The following is a 16,656-nucleotide window of genomic DNA, read 5'->3' as shown; positions in this document are numbered from 1 at the left end:
CACCAGTGTGACTTTCTGATCACCAAATCATTGGGCTTCTCTTGTCCTTTCTTGCTTGGCATGTCTGTACTGGCTACCATTGCTCACGCCCTCCCACTTCTTGCTGGGAAAATATAGGAAAATGGTCAGAGCCCCTCAGATGTTCAGAATCTTGCCAAACATTTGCTGTAAAAATCCATGCGTGTGCAGGTGTTCCTTGGTTACTATCCAATGTAATTGCATATGGGCACCCAAGTGTCCTGGGTTATGGACCTAAGTATAAAGGACTAATGGCTCTGATATGTGGTGCTTCTCGGGACGCTCTGGGAGGCCACTAGGGCAGCTGCTCCGAGCTCTGAATAAAGCCTATTAATTTTTCACCCACGGCTCCCAGGATCTTTTCCTATTACGTAGCTTGTGGACTTGTATGTGAAGGGTTTGTGAGCCAGTCTGTACAATGGGATTGAGGGGTCTGTGAGCCCTAGCCCTAGCAATACACTTATACACCAGTTCTCCTGATCTCTCGGAGCCTTGTAGACTCTTTCATAGATTCCTCCTTAACCAATGACTTACATATGGCAGTCCACTCTTGGCTCGCTGCTCTTCCTCCAACACGATTCCTGTGATCTATCCACACTCATGATCTGTGGGGTGGTGCCTGAGAACCAGCATTTCTAACATGCTCTGACACGCTCTGAGGTGATGCTACTGCTGCTGGCGTGGAACCCTCACTTTGAGAACCCCTGCTACAAAGAATCATGACTGCAGCTGACCCGCGTTCTCCCCCTCTATGTGTTTCAGAGACTGTGAGTGTGAATAGTGGTTGAGCCTAATTTAGGAAAACTAGCTACCCCTGGTGGCTGAGCAGCCTGGGCCCAGGTTTGAGTGGAAGAACCAGCACACGTGGGGCCCAGGGACTGATATGCACCAGTGACCCAAGAGAGGACAGATTGCCTCCTGGCAGCAGGGGTGAGAGAGGAAATGCTGGTTGCCAGGCACCGCACCATAACTGGGGCATCCAAAACTCTGGGGATGGGACCTAGCAGTGTGTTTTCACAAGCCCTCCACGCGAGTCTCATGCACACTAAAGTTTGAGAAGCACTGGGATAAAGTAGAACTGGAACCCGTTTCAGAGAGAAACCATCTATCAATTAAGCACAGTCCCCACCCTCAAGGAGCCCACTGTCTAACCAGGGTAGGGGGAGAGAGAAATACTTAAATACATAATTCTAAGACAATGTTCTAAATGTCATGATAAGGGCTGGCCGGTTAGCTCATTTGGTTAGAGCATGGTATTATAACACCAGGGTCAAGGGTTCAAATACAAAAAAAAAATAATAATAAACATAATTCTAAGACAATGTTCTAAATGTCATGATAAGGGCTGGCCGGTTAGCTCATTTGGTATTATAACACCAGGGTCAAGGGTTCAAATACAAAAAAAAAATAATAATAGTAATAAATAAATGTCATGATAAACACTTGGCAGTAGGGAATTCTAAGGAGCAGCAATAATTCCTGCCAGGATGTGGTAGTGCCAGTGGACACTTTTTGAAAGAGGTGTACCTTGAGTTGATTCTTAAAAGCTGCCCTCAAATTCTGCCAGTAAAGGAAGAGGAGGAAGAGGAGAAAGGACAAGGCATATTCCCCACACCCCCTCGTGGAGCAGCAATAATTCCTGCCAGGATGTGGTAGTGCCAGTGGACACTTTTTGAAAGAGGTGTCCCTTGAGTTGATTCTTAAAAGCTACCCTCAAATTCTGCCAGTAAAGGAAGAGGAGGAAGAGGAGAAAGGACAAGGCATATTCCCCACACCCCCTCGTTTGACTCTCTCCCAGGCCACATCCAAGCAAAGCCCAAAGGAGAACCTGGCTTGGCTGCCTTGTTAGGTTACAGATTCTCTCACTTGTTCAGCAAAGAGTAAATGCCATTCCCTATGCTGAATTCTTGCCACCATCAGGATCCTGGACTATTTTCCTCCTATCTCTAACTTTCTTTTTGGCTTATTCTTGCTTCCTTTTTATTTCTTTCTTTATATTTTAAGATACTGAAAAGTGCATAGAACACATAGCACATAGTTGAACAGATAGTTACTAAGTGAACACATGTGTAACTACCATCCAGGTCAAGCAGGAGCATGTTGCCAGTGTCCCTGAGGTCCCCCAAATGTCCCTCCATAGTCCCAGCCTCTCTCAGAGGTAACCTCCATCCTTGTTTTTACAGCAACAACTCCCTTGATTTTCTTTATAATTTTGCCACCTAAATATATATCTCTAAGCGCTGTAGTTTAGTTTTGCATGTTTCTGAACTTTGTGTGTACATGGAATCATACAGTATGTATTTGTGTGTGACTGGCTTCAAAGATATTTTTAAGATTTACTCACATTGTTGAGTATAAATATGGTTCATTTCCATGACTATATAGGATTCCATCTTGTCCAGTATTCTCCACTGTTTATTTATTCCCACCCACCATCCCACTGCCTCTAGAATAATACACATAAAAAAGGTTAAACGTAACGGCATAATGGCCATAAGAAAACCAAGAAGCTTACATATTTGCTTTATATGGAAACCAGTAGAGGAAAGGAATAGAGTCACGAACATATTTTTTAAAGGTGATACATGCAAATGAGTCCAGTTATGAAAGGGTGTGAGGGAAATGATGTCCCTCCCTGTCCCGTAGCCATGCCATTTCCTTTCCCAGAGAGAAGCTGCTGTAACCCATTTCTCAGATGTCCTTCCCAAGATATACACACACTTGTATGTGTAAAGAACACTTACAAACCCGTGCCTTGTATGCCCATAGACACACATGGACATAAACACACACGTGCATGTGTGTGCGTGTGTGCATTCACATTGTGTATTAATTCTGTGCCTCACAGAGCTGAAAGCACAGGACGGTGGACAGCCTTCTGCTTTTGTCATTTAGCATGGCCATTTGGAGAATGTCCCTATGGTACACATAAGGACACCTCATTCTTTTTTGCTGACTGCCTAGGCTTTCATCATATGGATGTTTAATTAGATGCTCTTGGTAGGCATTTAGGTCGTTTCTTATCTTTCCAGTATACAGAGCTGCATTGGTGGCCCTGCAGTAATCATCCCTCTCATGCATGAGTATGCACATGGGGGATAATTGCTAGAAGTAGGATTGCTCGGTCGGTGCATGTGTGTGTCAGATTTTGAGATATGGCCAAATTGCTCTCCATGGAGGTGACTCAGAGGGTTTCTCCACTCTCTTTTCACGCAGAGTGTTATGACATTCTTTACTCCTTGCCAATGGTTTGCCATTATAGGTCCCTGATGAAGAACTGCATTTCTCTTTTGTGAACTTAAGTATCTTTTTACATATTTAAGAGCCATTTGAATCTCCCTTTGTATGAACTGTCTCCTGTGTTTTTTACCCATTTCTCTCTCTGCTTGGTTTGTTTTTTTCTCCTTTTTGATGTCAATCTGTTGATCTTTTTACTCTCCTGGTTTGTGGGTGCTTGTACCAACCAGTACAGCTTTTTGGTGGTTGGCGGATCTGTAAGCAAGAATTCAAAGCCAGCAATGAGTGAGGGGCAAGGCGGAGCTTACTTCCTTTTCCAGATGGCAGTGATCAAAGGACGTGGGGACCGTGGGAACTCTGGACATCACATAGTAGTATTTGGATGTATTAATGACACAAACATTCCCTAGACTCACAGGATGATTCTGAGCTACATGTGGCTGATGTTGAATATATCTGTGGTCACGTGCAGTGATGGTTTTGTCAGCATAACTCTTGTTAGTTATCTTTCTAGCATTTAACTAAAGAGCCATATGATGAAGGTGCATTTTTTTGCTGGTAAATGTATAATTTCTTCTCTTTTCTCTGTCAATATTTCCATTCTAGAAAATGGGGCAAAATACCTACTTTTTCTATAAATTGGCCGTGTAGTCCAAGTGTCTAATAAAGTTTTCTGTTCCAAGTGGGCACTTAAATGTTTTGTCAAAAAGATAAATACCTCCAAGTGCTGTTTTGCAGCCTAAGTGTCTTTAGCACAGGACTTCTCAGAGCCTTTAATGTACTAATGAGTCCACTGAATGTCCAAGAGAGGGATGAGGGATGCTGTCTTCTTCAAACGTATTTGACCATAGAACACGGTTTTCACATTTTTTATGGTCTCTGATTGCAATTCTGCTTGAGCCATTAGCTCAAAACTTAGGGAAGAATCAGGAGAAGACATCAGTTTGTTTGCCTGCTGATTTGTCTGAATTAGCCTTGAGTAGCTTTAACGAGAAATAGGGTTATTGATTACTTGACTGTAACCAGATTTCCAAAATGAAGTAGCAACGCTCCTGTGGTTCAGTCACTGATGAAAACATACTGGTTATTTTCTCCAGGCCCCCCACGGTGTCATCAAAAGTGTAAAATAAAGAGACCAAGGTTATTTCTGGTAACTCCTTGCTGACTCTGTGTGAAGTCAGATACCGCCTTCTGTCTAGGGCATCCAAATCAAAATGGGCAGGGAATGAGGGGGGACTGCTGAGGCCCGACACAGCAACACTGGCTGGGGGTGTGATTAGGAAGTGAATTTACGAAGCCACGAGGGGGGCCAAAGGAAGAGTGGGAAGGCTCATTATATCCAGCTCAATAGTTGGGCGGTGTAGTCTGAGATTGATTTTTATCCTTTATCATTAGCCTTTTCTCTCTTCTCGAGGAGTCTTGTCTGTTTTTCTTCTGAGACTTCCTGAAATTTAGAACAGTGACTTTCAATGTTATTCTAGAACACGGGGGGCTGGGATGTGCCACAAGTCATCTGTGAGCTAAAGTAAATCATTAAAAGCACACACATTTGCAAATTATCATAAAGTAGAATGGAATCAAGATTACCTATAAATTGTTTTTTACATACTTTCATTTAAATTTCCTTTTTGAGTGGGAAAGAAATGTTCTGATTGCATTCATTATTACAGTGCTTAGGAGTAGTTGTATAGTTCCATTTTCCCTTTTGATAAAATTGTACTTGAGCTCGAAAGATGCTAGGAACATTTCCATTTGTAATGACACAACAGTTATGATTACCCAATGAATGGCACCCAAAGTGATGCGAGAAAAATATTCAGTAATGTCATTGTGATTTTAAAAATGTGACCAGGTTAATTATTTGCATTCTGCAGTAGTCTGCACTTGTTCCTTTTGCAATATTATCTGTATTCCACATGGAGTAGAAGTCTAGAAAATGAGCCATTTAAAAAAAATGAAATACAGTATTTTCGAAAATACAATATTTTTATTTTTACTATTATAGTTGTAAGATTGATAACTTTATAATTTTTCTTTCATGTATTCCTATCTCCAAAAATGGCTGTGCCACACTAGTTGTTAATTGCCCTTCCCCGCCGGTTTTGGGGGGAGGGGCTCATCAAAGCCTGGGTTACTCATGCGTGTGTGTCACTCAGGGGAAGTTCATCTGGCGTGCATGTTCCCAGAGAGCCTAATGCTGAAGATGTGCTCCCTCGGGTTTTCCTCCCGATCGATAGCATACTTGTCTTGAGCTTTCACAGCAGTAACGTGCTTATGCCTTCCTGTTGGGAGACCAAGCACAGCCCAATACTTGGGCAGCAGTGGAGAGGTTGGTTCTGTTCTAGTAAGTGACCATCCCAAGGCAGTTTGCTGGCAGAGAAGTTCTCACAGTAGTTTGGAGCTTAAGTCACAAAAGAAGTCCTAGTCAGAATAGCGAGGTAGATGGAGAGGCTGGACTTGGGAGGTCAGACTGCCAGAGTTTGCACTCTGATTCTCCTACCACTGGTCAAGTCACTGATCTCCCTGTGCCTCAGTTTCCTCTGCTGTAAAATTGAGATACAATTACTTGACATGATGCCTGGCACGTGGTAAGCACTGGACCAATGTTAGCCATAGAGCTGGACACTACAGGACAGCAAAATTCAGGAGTAGATGGGAAAAGACGAAATAGGAGGGTGGAAATCTCCCGGACGGCTGGTTAGCCATATTTGTGTTGGAAGGTCCCATTGGCCTAAATTTCCATTAGGTGCTGGGCTCCACCAGTAAGTCAACCATTGAGATAGAAAGGAATTGAGCCAGAGGTAAACTGCGTCCCACCATTTGTGATTTTTACCTTTCCTATTCATTTAGAAGGTATTTTGTAGTGTCACCATGTGCAGAACACTTGGAGAACCTGGGAGGGATATAAAGACAAGCTTGGCATGTTCCCAGTCTCCCCCAGGAATCAGACTGGGGAGAGGAAGAGAACCTGGGCCTTGGTGGCCATGGGCTGGAGTGACAGTGTCATAGCTGTACTGAAGGGGATGTAGAGTGAGTGTGCGGCAGGGAGGGCTAACTTCTGTCTTCCCTCGTGGGGACATATTCACCTCAGTAAGCCCCAGGGTACACGTGTGCCTCATTCCTGCTGCAGGGGCAGCCACACCCCTGTAGGGCTGGGGGGGCCTGACCAGGGGGGCAGCAGATAGAGGAGAGGAGAGAAACGTGTGTGTGGAGGGGGCAGAGGTGAAGGGCAGGACACAGAAGGCTGCAGAGGATGACAGCTGCCCTGTGGTGGGGTCTGGGTCAAGGCAGCCTCCTGGAAGGAGGTGGGTAGTTGCAGTTGCTCCGTCTAGCTGGCGCTGTGATTTTCAGGATCCAAAGCCAGAGGCAGAGCTGTGTTGAGTAAGGGATAGTGGGAGTGAATAGGGAAGTGGGCACACTCAGCACATCCAGAGGGGACCTGCAGCGACAGCCATCCAAGGAGGGTAGGCTGCCATCACGTAGACACCAGTGTTTGAACAGCTTTATCCAGATCAGCAAAAGAGCAGATGTGATCGATGTGCACAGGTGAGTCCAGAAGGAGACCGTGGGCCTCACACTTACCACCTGGTGTCATGCTGTGGCCCGTCTGGACGTGGCCACACATCTACAATGACCTCAGAGCTAACCCAGCCTCCCTCTCCTGAAGCTTGTAAAGATCTCTGGCCATGCCCACGAGAAACAGCAGCTACACTCAAAGCTGGCCTCTGTCTGGACTTTCCGCCTGCAGCTGTGTACCCTCCAGACACAGGGGAAGATATCTTTGGCTATAGGGGAAAAACACATTTATCTTAAGAGGTCACCAGTGGAGGGCTTCTGCAGTGCACAGGCTGTCTCAGCTGGGGACACCTGTGGCAAAGGTAGGAATTGTCCAGCAGCTACAGAGCTCCAGGGAGATCAGGATAAAGTCAGGCCCAGGAGCCTCATGTGGGGATGACAGTAAGCACAGATGTTGGGGGTGTGGTTGGCTGCTGGGTGAGAAGGAGGGAGATGTGAGCAGGAAGGTGCATGCAGAGGCCTCCACAGAGTTGGGGATTGTTCTATTAACCCAGGAGACGACATCTTCCAGTGACCATGGAGAAAACCACCCCAAGAATCAGGTTAGAAAGAATCAGTTTGGTGGGGAGGAGTAGGGAAAAGTGTTGTATGGGATGCCTGTTGGAAGAGAAATGGCCTCTTCAGCAAACAAATAACATTCCTGGAATTTAGACCTGGTAACTGAACGGATGGAGTCCACTAAGCACTGTGAATGTGGTGTTAAGTACGTGAAATGGACCTGGAAAGACAATAGACACTGGTGGTCAGGGGAAAGCAGGGTACAAGACTGATCTATGATCAGGACTCAAGGGTGTTGAATTAGTTGGAGAAGCCCTTTTTCTTTGATTTATTCACTCACTAAATATTTAATGCAGTAAATCTTACAAACCAAGCAAAAGAGATTGAAGAGATAATTTAACTTAATTTAGCTATGGCCTTCTGGGGCTGTGGGATTTTAGTCTGGGGCATGTTTAGATGAGGATTACTCTTTCAGAATTTTAATGTTCTATGAGCCATGGTCAAGTAACAACACGTTTATTAGTTTGCTAGGGCTGCTGTAACTCACTACCACCATCTGGGTGACTTAACAGAAATTTATTGTCTCGCAGTTCTGGAGGCTAGAAGCTGAGATTAAGGTGTCGGCAGGGCTGGTTCCTCCTGAGGGCTATGAGGGAAGAATCTGTCCCAGGCCTCTCTTCTTGTCTTGTAGACAGCCGTCTTCTCCTCTGACTTGCCATCATTATCCCTCTATCTCTGTGTCCAAATTCCACCCCCCCATTTTTTTTTGCTTAATTAAAGAATTTTAATCAAGTTAATGACAAGCAGTAAAAGTGCAACTACATAAAAAGTCCCATATTTTACATGTTGAAACTATTTCTCATTGCTTTTACTTGTAAGGTATTGAAGGTGGAACCCGTTCCTGAATCTTCTTTCTAGTGATGGAGTAAGGTACATACTGTTCTGGAGTGCCACTCACACTGAATTTATGGTTTGTCCAAACGAATCTATGAGCAGTGGGTGTTTTGTTGTTGGAGGATCATCGGTCATACAGTGAAGCCAGTGGTGCCATTCAGCAGGCACCACGCTTCCACCCACATCCTGGAGTATGTTTCTGCCCTTCATTTCAGTAGTATATGTAACCCATCGATGACGGCTAAAAAATTGCTTGTTGTCTTCCTAGTATTTGTTTCCATATTTGTCTTCTCTAACTAGTGTACCAACTCTCACATCATTTGCCCTGAAAAAAATTCAGATAGCCACGGAGGCCACCATGGCCACTCACCTACTGCGGCCGCACTTCAGGACCTGCAGTCCCAAATTTCCCCCTTTTTTAAGGATATCAGTCATATTGGACAAGGGTCCACTCTAATGACCTGGCTTTAATTTGATTACATCTCGAATTACCCTGTTTCCAAGTAAGGTCACATTCTGAGGAACAGGGAATTAGGACGTCAACAGATGAATCCAGGAAGAACACAATTCAGCTCATAACAACATGTTAGTTTTCTACTTACGGACTTTTTTTTCCTCTTTTTTAAAGATTGTACATGGCAAGTCAAAGCAAATGATCGAAAGTACCATGAACAACCTCAGTTTATGAACACGAAGTTCTTTTGTATTAAGGAAAGTAAATATGCGGTAAGTTGATGTTAACTTCTTAATTTATTTTTATTAAAACCCAGTTTATTTTTCCAATAGCCATCATTCTTACTGGCTTCATGCTGTACCTGCCTTCCAGGTAACCACTAGCCTGGGGCTACTGATAATTATTGTTAGTTCTATGGAATGTCATTTTTATTGAAGTTTAACTACCCTGAGGGTGGGTAGGAGTGACTTGAAACAAAACAGAATTATGTAGATTGAAAATTTCTCTCTGTATGTGCAAAACTCTCTTAATGTTATACGAAAGAATATATAGTAATGTCACAGAAAGCCTTATGTTTGAAAGTAATGACTTTGAAAGGAATCTTAATAACTTATCTACCCCTCCTCTGCTTAGGATGGATTTAGAGACTTTAAAGACATTTTCACCTAAAAAATGCTTATTACCTTTGAAATATGGTAAAGAACACCTGCTAAACGTAGGCTTACATGTTGTGAAGTGTCTGTTTTAGTTTCCTAGGGCTGCCATAACAAAGTGCCAGTACTGGGCGGCTTAAAACTACAACAGTTTATTCTCTTAAAGTTTAGGGGGCTAGAAGTCTGAAATCAAGGTGTTGGCAGGATTAGTTCCTTCTGGAAGATCTGAGGCAGAAGTCTATTAATGCCTCTCCCCTAGCTGTTGGTAGTTGCTGGCAGTCCTTGGTAATCCTTGGCTCATAGACACATCACTCTAGTCTCTGCCTCCATTTTCACGTGGCGTTCTTTCTGTGTATCTGTGCACAACTTTTCTTATAAGGACCAGTCGCTGGATTAGGGCCTAACCTAATCCTGTATGACTTCATCTTGATTACATCTACAAAGACCCTATTTCCAAATAAGATCACATTCACAGGTACTGGGGTTAGGACTTGAATATATCTTTTGGGGGATGCAATTCAACCCACAACAGTGTCTTTTACTCCTTCTTACCCAGTAACCTCCATCCCCCCTTAAATAAAAGGGTTCCTTTTCGTGTTTTGCCCATGTTGATGTCTACCTTTACCCTGTTTTATAAGAGGATCTAATGGATCAAAGAATCTGACAGCAAAATCCATTTGGTGGCAGTCTGATGTCCCTATCTTATTACTGTCTCTAACATAAAACTCTGAGTAGGCATTTTGAGGCCCAGCTAGAATTAAAAGCTTAAAAGAAATCTCAATATCTTTCTGACTGGCAAATTACATCCCTGTGTCACTGCAGGCCATGGAACTTAGTGATTTTGGCAGATGTGAATACATTGTGATAAATGTGTGGCATTATTTAGAATGACTTTGTTATTTTTTCCAACAGAATAATGCAATTAAAACATACAAGTATAATGCTTTTACTTTTCTACCAATGAACTTGCTTGAACAATTTAAGAGAGCAGCCAATTCCTATTTCCTGTGCCTCCTTATCTTACAGGTAATGCCCTTTGATATCTTAAATCTGTTTTGAATTATGGTGACTCAAAACACTTAAGTTGTGTACACACAATGTGAATAATCTTGAGATTGTTTTATGATAACATCAGGGCTCTGTTCCTAAGGGAGCAGTGCCTCACACACAGAAACAACTCAATCAGTGTTAAATGAACAAGGAAAGGGAGCAACTGGAGATATTATTCTAATTCTGAATTTCTAAAAATTCCATTTCATACCAATGTGTGTTAAAACTGCTATCCCTGAAGTGAATAAAATTAAGATCTTCACTTCGTAATATTATTTGTGCTTTTAAAATTAAACCAATTTTATTGTGTTTGTCCTTTATTTTTGCATTTAGATGCCTAATTTCCCTAAGAATATTATTGATTTGTATTAGTATTTTGGTTATAAATCTAATAAATTATTTTTGCGAACTGGTTTTACATTAGAAAAGAGCTACCATTTTCTGAAGTTTTTTCTTACTTGTGGCAAAGGCTTTACTTATCTGGATAGCATGACTTTTGTCTGTGTGGGGACTGTTGCTGTACTCAAGGGAACGCTACAAACTCTAGTTAGTGCTCAGAATCAAACTTTAGTACCTGACAAGCAGGTCACAAAGGACAGTGTGTCCACCTGGCTTTATTGATTCTTTACATCAAACACTGGATTTGGGAAACAGTCCTACCTGCTGGGATTCACCCACTAAGGTTTTATGAAAATGGGAGCGTGTGTGTCTGACTGGGGAGGGAGGATGTATGGAGTGGAGAGGGGAGAAATGAATGCTCAACAGATTTTGTAGACTCCAAGACCTGCTGCCTGGATAGTAAAGGACGGCCCTGTTATCAAGGGGGACGCTTAGACAGGCACGTGAGACATAAAACCTAGAAATCATAGGGTGCTGCTGTGTGGTAAGTGGGCTGCTTTTCCCTTACTTCCTTCTAGCAGGCAAGAGAGCGTTCCACATAGTCACAGTGTTGTGGGAGATGATCTTTCTCTCTTCTAACCTCACCCTAATTATCTTCTCTTAGGGTGCAGCAATCAAATTAAGGTGACAGTAATAACCTCAGACAGCCCTTTACTCGCATTGTTAGTTCACATGGTTCTTGCACTCAGGAAGGGAGATACTAGCATGACCTCCCTTGTGCAGAGGAGAACTGAGGCTGCTGAGGCAGAGGAACTTGCTCCAAATCCTGTGACCCAGGGGCTGGCCGGTTACTTGGTTGGTTAGAGTGTGGTACTGATAACACCAAGGTCCAGGGTTTAATCCCTGCAGCTGCCAGCCGCCAAACAAACAAACAAACAAAAACAAAGTCCTGTAGTTCGTAAGTGGTAGAGCGAGCAACACTTGGATCCAGGAGTTTGACTCCAAAGCCTGTCATTTTAACCCTACATTATATGACCAATAGGATGGTTACAGAGATCTATCTTAAACTTGCTTCCCAATCTTTCATTCAAATGTGGAAGCTGTCTTGAGGAGGTGGGGCATCCTGCAAGGCCATCCCCTTTCTCGGCTGGACCATTACAATGATTGTGAAGGATGCACTTTCTCTGATTGCCCCCCGAAGACGCCCTACCTGATCACTAGCTTTCAGAGGCAGCTACTACCTACAGCCATCTCTGCCTACATCATGGAACCCTCAGAAACCACTGGCTGAGCATCCTATGTGCAGAGTCTACTATATATGCATTCTCTGAAAGTTAAAGGACTCCTTCCCTGATGCCACTCCTTCCCACCCCCCAGATTAATGACAAGTTTCACAAAAGGTTTAGAGCAGTTCTCTTTTTTTTTTTTTAAAGATGACCGGTAAGGGGATCTTAACCCTTGACTTGGTGTTGTCAGCACCACGCTCAGCCAGTGAGCGAACCGGCCATCCCCATATGGGATCCGAACCTGGGGCCTTGGTGTTATCAGCACCACACTCTCCCGAGTGAGCCACGGTCCGGCCCAGGAGCAGTTCTCTTTTAGGTATCATGTTACAAAACCTTGGTGTCCAGTTGAGGTTACAATGAGACAATCTCTGGAGCCACTGTCCTCCAGGCTCTGTTCCAGGTGGCCAGCAGCTAGAGAGCCACTAGAAGGAGGTTGGTTGGATATTTAAATGCCTTTCTGTACATGCTGTGTATGGAGACATGTGATGATGGACAGTAGACTTAGCAAGCTTAGAATGATCAGTTGGTCACCTGCGAGCTAGATATGCTTTCATGGGGACATGCATTAGCCTTTTTATTTCCTGTAGGCAATTCCTCAAATCTCTACCCTGGCGTGGTACACCACACTTGTGCCCCTGCTTCTGGTGCTGGGCATCACTGCAATCAAAGACCTGGTGGACGATGTGGTAAGGATTTCTTTTTCTACTCGCTGCTTTGAGCTTATTTTAGTTTGGTGTTAATACCTTCCATATGAAGCGATTAAAACATTGCCCCTTCTTCCTTCCCAAGGCTCGCCATAAAATGGATAAGGAAATAAACAATAGGACATGTGAAGTCATTAAGGATGGCAGGTACTGTGCCTTTTTAAATTTGTAACTTAGTTACAAGGATGTAATGTATAAATACAATGTCTAGAAACATATTTAGATGTAACTAGCAGAACTTAGAAGTTTATCAGAACATCAACTTTTTAAGTGTAAAGGCCTCTCTTAACTGACAGATGTTATATCCCCTTTACAGCCCTGAAGCTATACCCAAATTGGATTATGGGCGGTTGCCAGGTGGGATTTTGTATTATCGGCATGTCTTGTGCCTTCTGAGAATAATGCAATTCTCATGACCACTTAATGGGGTTATGTCATTAAAAGGGAGAACTTTTAGCAAATTTTTACCCTGTGATTTACACATTTGCCAGAATCTTAGAAGCCCAGAAATTCCAGAAAGAATAATAATCCTCTTGCCTATAACTTAGAAAAACAATAAAGTATTATTATTTTTAATACTTAGGTTCAAAATTACCAAGTGGAAAGACATTCAAGTTGGAGACGTCATTCGTCTGAAAAAAAATGATTTTATTCCAGTAAGTGAATAAGCATGGCTTCTCTCATTCCTCGTTCTCCCCTCTGACCTGGCACTCAGTTTTACCCTGGGGGTCTCTGTCTCATGCGTGTGTTTTGTTTTAACAGGCGGACATTCTGCTGTTGTCCAGCTCTGAACCCAACAGCCTCTGCTATGTTGAAACAGCTGAACTAGATGGGTAAGTGTGTTTTGAAGGCACATCTATTACACTGAAATCAGTGCCCTCTGGACAAGAAGCCCTGAGATCTAGCCCTGTCTCCCACGACTGTCCAGGAGTGTCCCTATGTGCTGAACTCTTTTTTTACCCATCTGTAAGGTGGAGCTCTTCATACCTGCCTTTCTCCACCTCTCAGGGCAGGTAAAAGGATCAGACGGGAGAGTGTATGCCTGAGCCCTTTGTAAACTGCTGAGTGGTGTCCAGACAAATATGAACAACTATTGATATTAATATCTGTTTCAGAGAAAACATATTTTTAAAGTCTTTGCCAGTAGGCAATTTTGAACTCTCTCTTTGTTGGTTTTAGTTATATGCTACCACTTAAAAGACCATAAAGTTCTGTTTTTGACTAGCTTTTAATACACTTATTGAGTGCTTGTGAGGTTGTAGGCACTTTACATATTAGCTCATTTAATCTTCTCAGGACCCCATGAGACAAGTATTATTATTACCTCTACATTACCCATGAGGACACTGAGGCCCAGGGAGGTGGAGTAACCCGTCCAAGGTCACACAGTAAATGGCTGTCAGGGACCCTGCTCCCTGAGCTCCTTGTTCCTCACACCCTAGACGTGCATACGCTGCTTTACGGAGATCTGAAATCCTGTGCGTGAAACCAGGTCTGTCTTTGTGCCATAGATCAGTTTAGTTGACAATTCAGTCTTAACTATAAAGCAGCCATTATTCCCAGGAGTGAGAGATTCTAAAGCCTTACAAAGATATAAAATCCTAACATGTCCTGTCAGAATAGAATGGTGAAGTTGAGAACCACTGGTCAACTTCCTATAATATGGAATTTTCTGAGTGGGTATTTGAGAAGCCTGTAAAAGCCCACCCAGTGTCAGGAGGTAGCCTTGCTCTCCAGACCATGTCCCCAACCTGTCCCTACATGCAGTTACCACTGTGAGTAGGACCGGCCAAGTATTGGGGGTGAGGCTACCACCACCTTTCCCAAATGAAATTATCTTTCAAAACCATATGATCCAGTTATTCACGCTGGAAGATAATAAGTTGACAAAGGCTAAACAGAATTTCTGTAACAAATATGTTTTATTTAATCATTTAGTGAGAGTAAATATTAGAAGCTACATTTTTAAACAGCAGTTTGGTAGTCCCCCTGCTAGTAAGAAGTTAATGAGAAAGAGGCTTGTGGGTGCCTCAGTCCTGACCTTCACAATAGCAAACAGCAAACTGGATCAACATCCCAAGATCAGGAATTTTTCTCTAGTTCGGGGCGTAATCTCATCCAAACCTGAAGTTCCAGGGTGAACAGAGAGTTTGAAAGTAGAAAAAGCTACTTATTTAACCTGCACTTCCAGATATGCCTAATGGTACTTAGTGTGATTTTCTTTATATTCCCTTTGGAACTCCAAAATTTGTTCATTTAATTCTTTTCTCCCTTTTCTTTAGAGAAACCAATTTAAAGTTCAAAATGGCACTCGAAATCACAGACCAATGTCTCCAAAGAGAAGATACATTGGCAACATTCGATGGTTTGTACAAAACGTGTCTACTTTGTTTGAAATTTTAGTTGCTTGATCCAGTCCCTATTGATTAAAGCCAGAATATCTTTCATAGGTGATTAATTATGTGAATCATTTTTTTTAAAGGTTTTATTGAATGTGAAGAACCTAATAACCGACTAGATAAGTTTACGGGAACACTATTTTGGAGAAACAGAAATTTTCCTTTGGATGCTGATAAAATTTTGTTACGTGGCTGTGTGATTAGGAACACTGATGTCTGCCATGGATTGGTCATTTTTGCAGGTATTTTAAGAGTCTCTTGGGAAATTGATGTGCTATAAGCTCGAAAAGATTTAAATTTTCATCTTTTCTCTATTGAAACCAAAGGAAGAGTAATTTTATTGACATGCTAGTGAATTGATTTTTCCCAGTTGTTGATCACATTGAATTTTCTCTTTTTAGGTGCTGACAGTAAAATAATGAAGAATAGTGGGAAGACCAGATTTAAAAGGACTAAAATTGATTACTTGATGAACTACATGGTTTACACGGTATTTATTTTCTGTTTCAGAAGATGGAAGTCTAGGCTGCTATCTATTGCTCTAATTTTGTTGTACGTTTTCTAATGCAAAGAAGACTTACCTTTTTAGGCTGAGTAGAAAAATGCTTGGGCACTCCAATATTAAATGGTGGGGAGAGGGGATTTCACAATTTTTCTCAGAAATGCCACACTTCCAACAGGAGAATCTCCGTGGGAAGTAAAATTTCAGTTGTAGGGAGCCCTGAGTACTCTGATGACTGGAGTGACCAAGTTGGAGAATCAGGAAGCCCTAGATAAGTTAGTGGGTCTGGGCTCCTGAAGTCAGTATATGGTTAATTTATTGCTGTTAGTTTTACATAAGGATGGTTCTCTTAAAAGCAAATCTTCCCCCTGCCCCCCAGCATATACTGTATAAATCCAAATATAAGGCAAGGCTAAAAATAAAGTGTGTCGAGGGTCCTTAAGACCACCCCCATTTTCGATGACTCACTAGGAGGACTCATCAGTCTGAGCATGTAGTCCTCCTCATGGCTATGACTTACGTAAAAGGATACAAAGCAAGATAAGCAAAAGGAAAGGCTTATGGGGCAAAGTCCGGAGGAAACCAGACATAGCTTCTGAGAGTCCTCTCCCGATGGAGTCACACACACAAGAGGCACTTAATTGTCCGGGCAGCAATTCATGGCAGCACATGCCATAGCAGGTTGTCTACACTGGAGAAGCCTATTAGCGACTCAGTGACCAGGGATTTTAATTAGGGGTTGGTCATGTAGGTACTGTCTGCCTGGCATGTACCAAAATTCCAGATTCCCAAAAAATGCAGGTGGCCAGCATAAACCATGTTGTTTGCACAGGCCCAATGAGCCATTCTTATCAGAGAATAAGAAATAAGGAATCAGGAAACCCTCCTAAGATCTGAGTTCCCAGATGCCAGCCAAGGGCCAACCTTGCAAGCAGGCCTTCTAGGGATAGCAGTCTCAGGCCTGCTGTGTTAACTCTTTTCCTCACCCAGGCTGATAACAAATATTAAGCAGCACTCCAACTTCCCAATGAGAATTTTTTTCCAAT

At 42.8% G+C, this 16,656-nt stretch overlaps 1 protein-coding gene across 1 annotated transcript in view; it reads left to right on the top strand.

The window, feature by feature from the left end:
* Window positions 1–16,656, top strand: part of ATP8B1 (ATPase, aminophospholipid transporter, class I, type 8B, member 1) — a 64,399-nt gene that overhangs the window by 13,104 nt on the left and 34,639 nt on the right. Inside the window, exons 2-10 of the mRNA XM_008586096.1 lie at window positions 8,852–8,949; window positions 10,243–10,356; window positions 12,593–12,691; window positions 12,795–12,856; window positions 13,293–13,365; window positions 13,472–13,542; window positions 14,992–15,074; window positions 15,192–15,350; window positions 15,510–15,598. Coding sequence (XP_008584318.1) covers window positions 8,852–8,949; window positions 10,243–10,356; window positions 12,593–12,691; window positions 12,795–12,856; window positions 13,293–13,365; window positions 13,472–13,542; window positions 14,992–15,074; window positions 15,192–15,350; window positions 15,510–15,598 — 848 coding nt within the window. The remainder of the gene's footprint in view (window positions 1–8,851; window positions 8,950–10,242; window positions 10,357–12,592; window positions 12,692–12,794; window positions 12,857–13,292; window positions 13,366–13,471; window positions 13,543–14,991; window positions 15,075–15,191; window positions 15,351–15,509; window positions 15,599–16,656) is intronic.

The sequence above is a fragment of the Galeopterus variegatus genome, unplaced genomic scaffold, assembly GCF_000696425.1.
Source record: "Galeopterus variegatus unplaced genomic scaffold, G_variegatus-3.0.2 Scaffold3826, whole genome shotgun sequence".
Classification (NCBI taxonomy): domain Eukaryota; kingdom Metazoa; phylum Chordata; class Mammalia; order Dermoptera; family Cynocephalidae; genus Galeopterus; species Galeopterus variegatus.
This window is presented reverse-complemented; position numbering and strand designations above follow the sequence as displayed.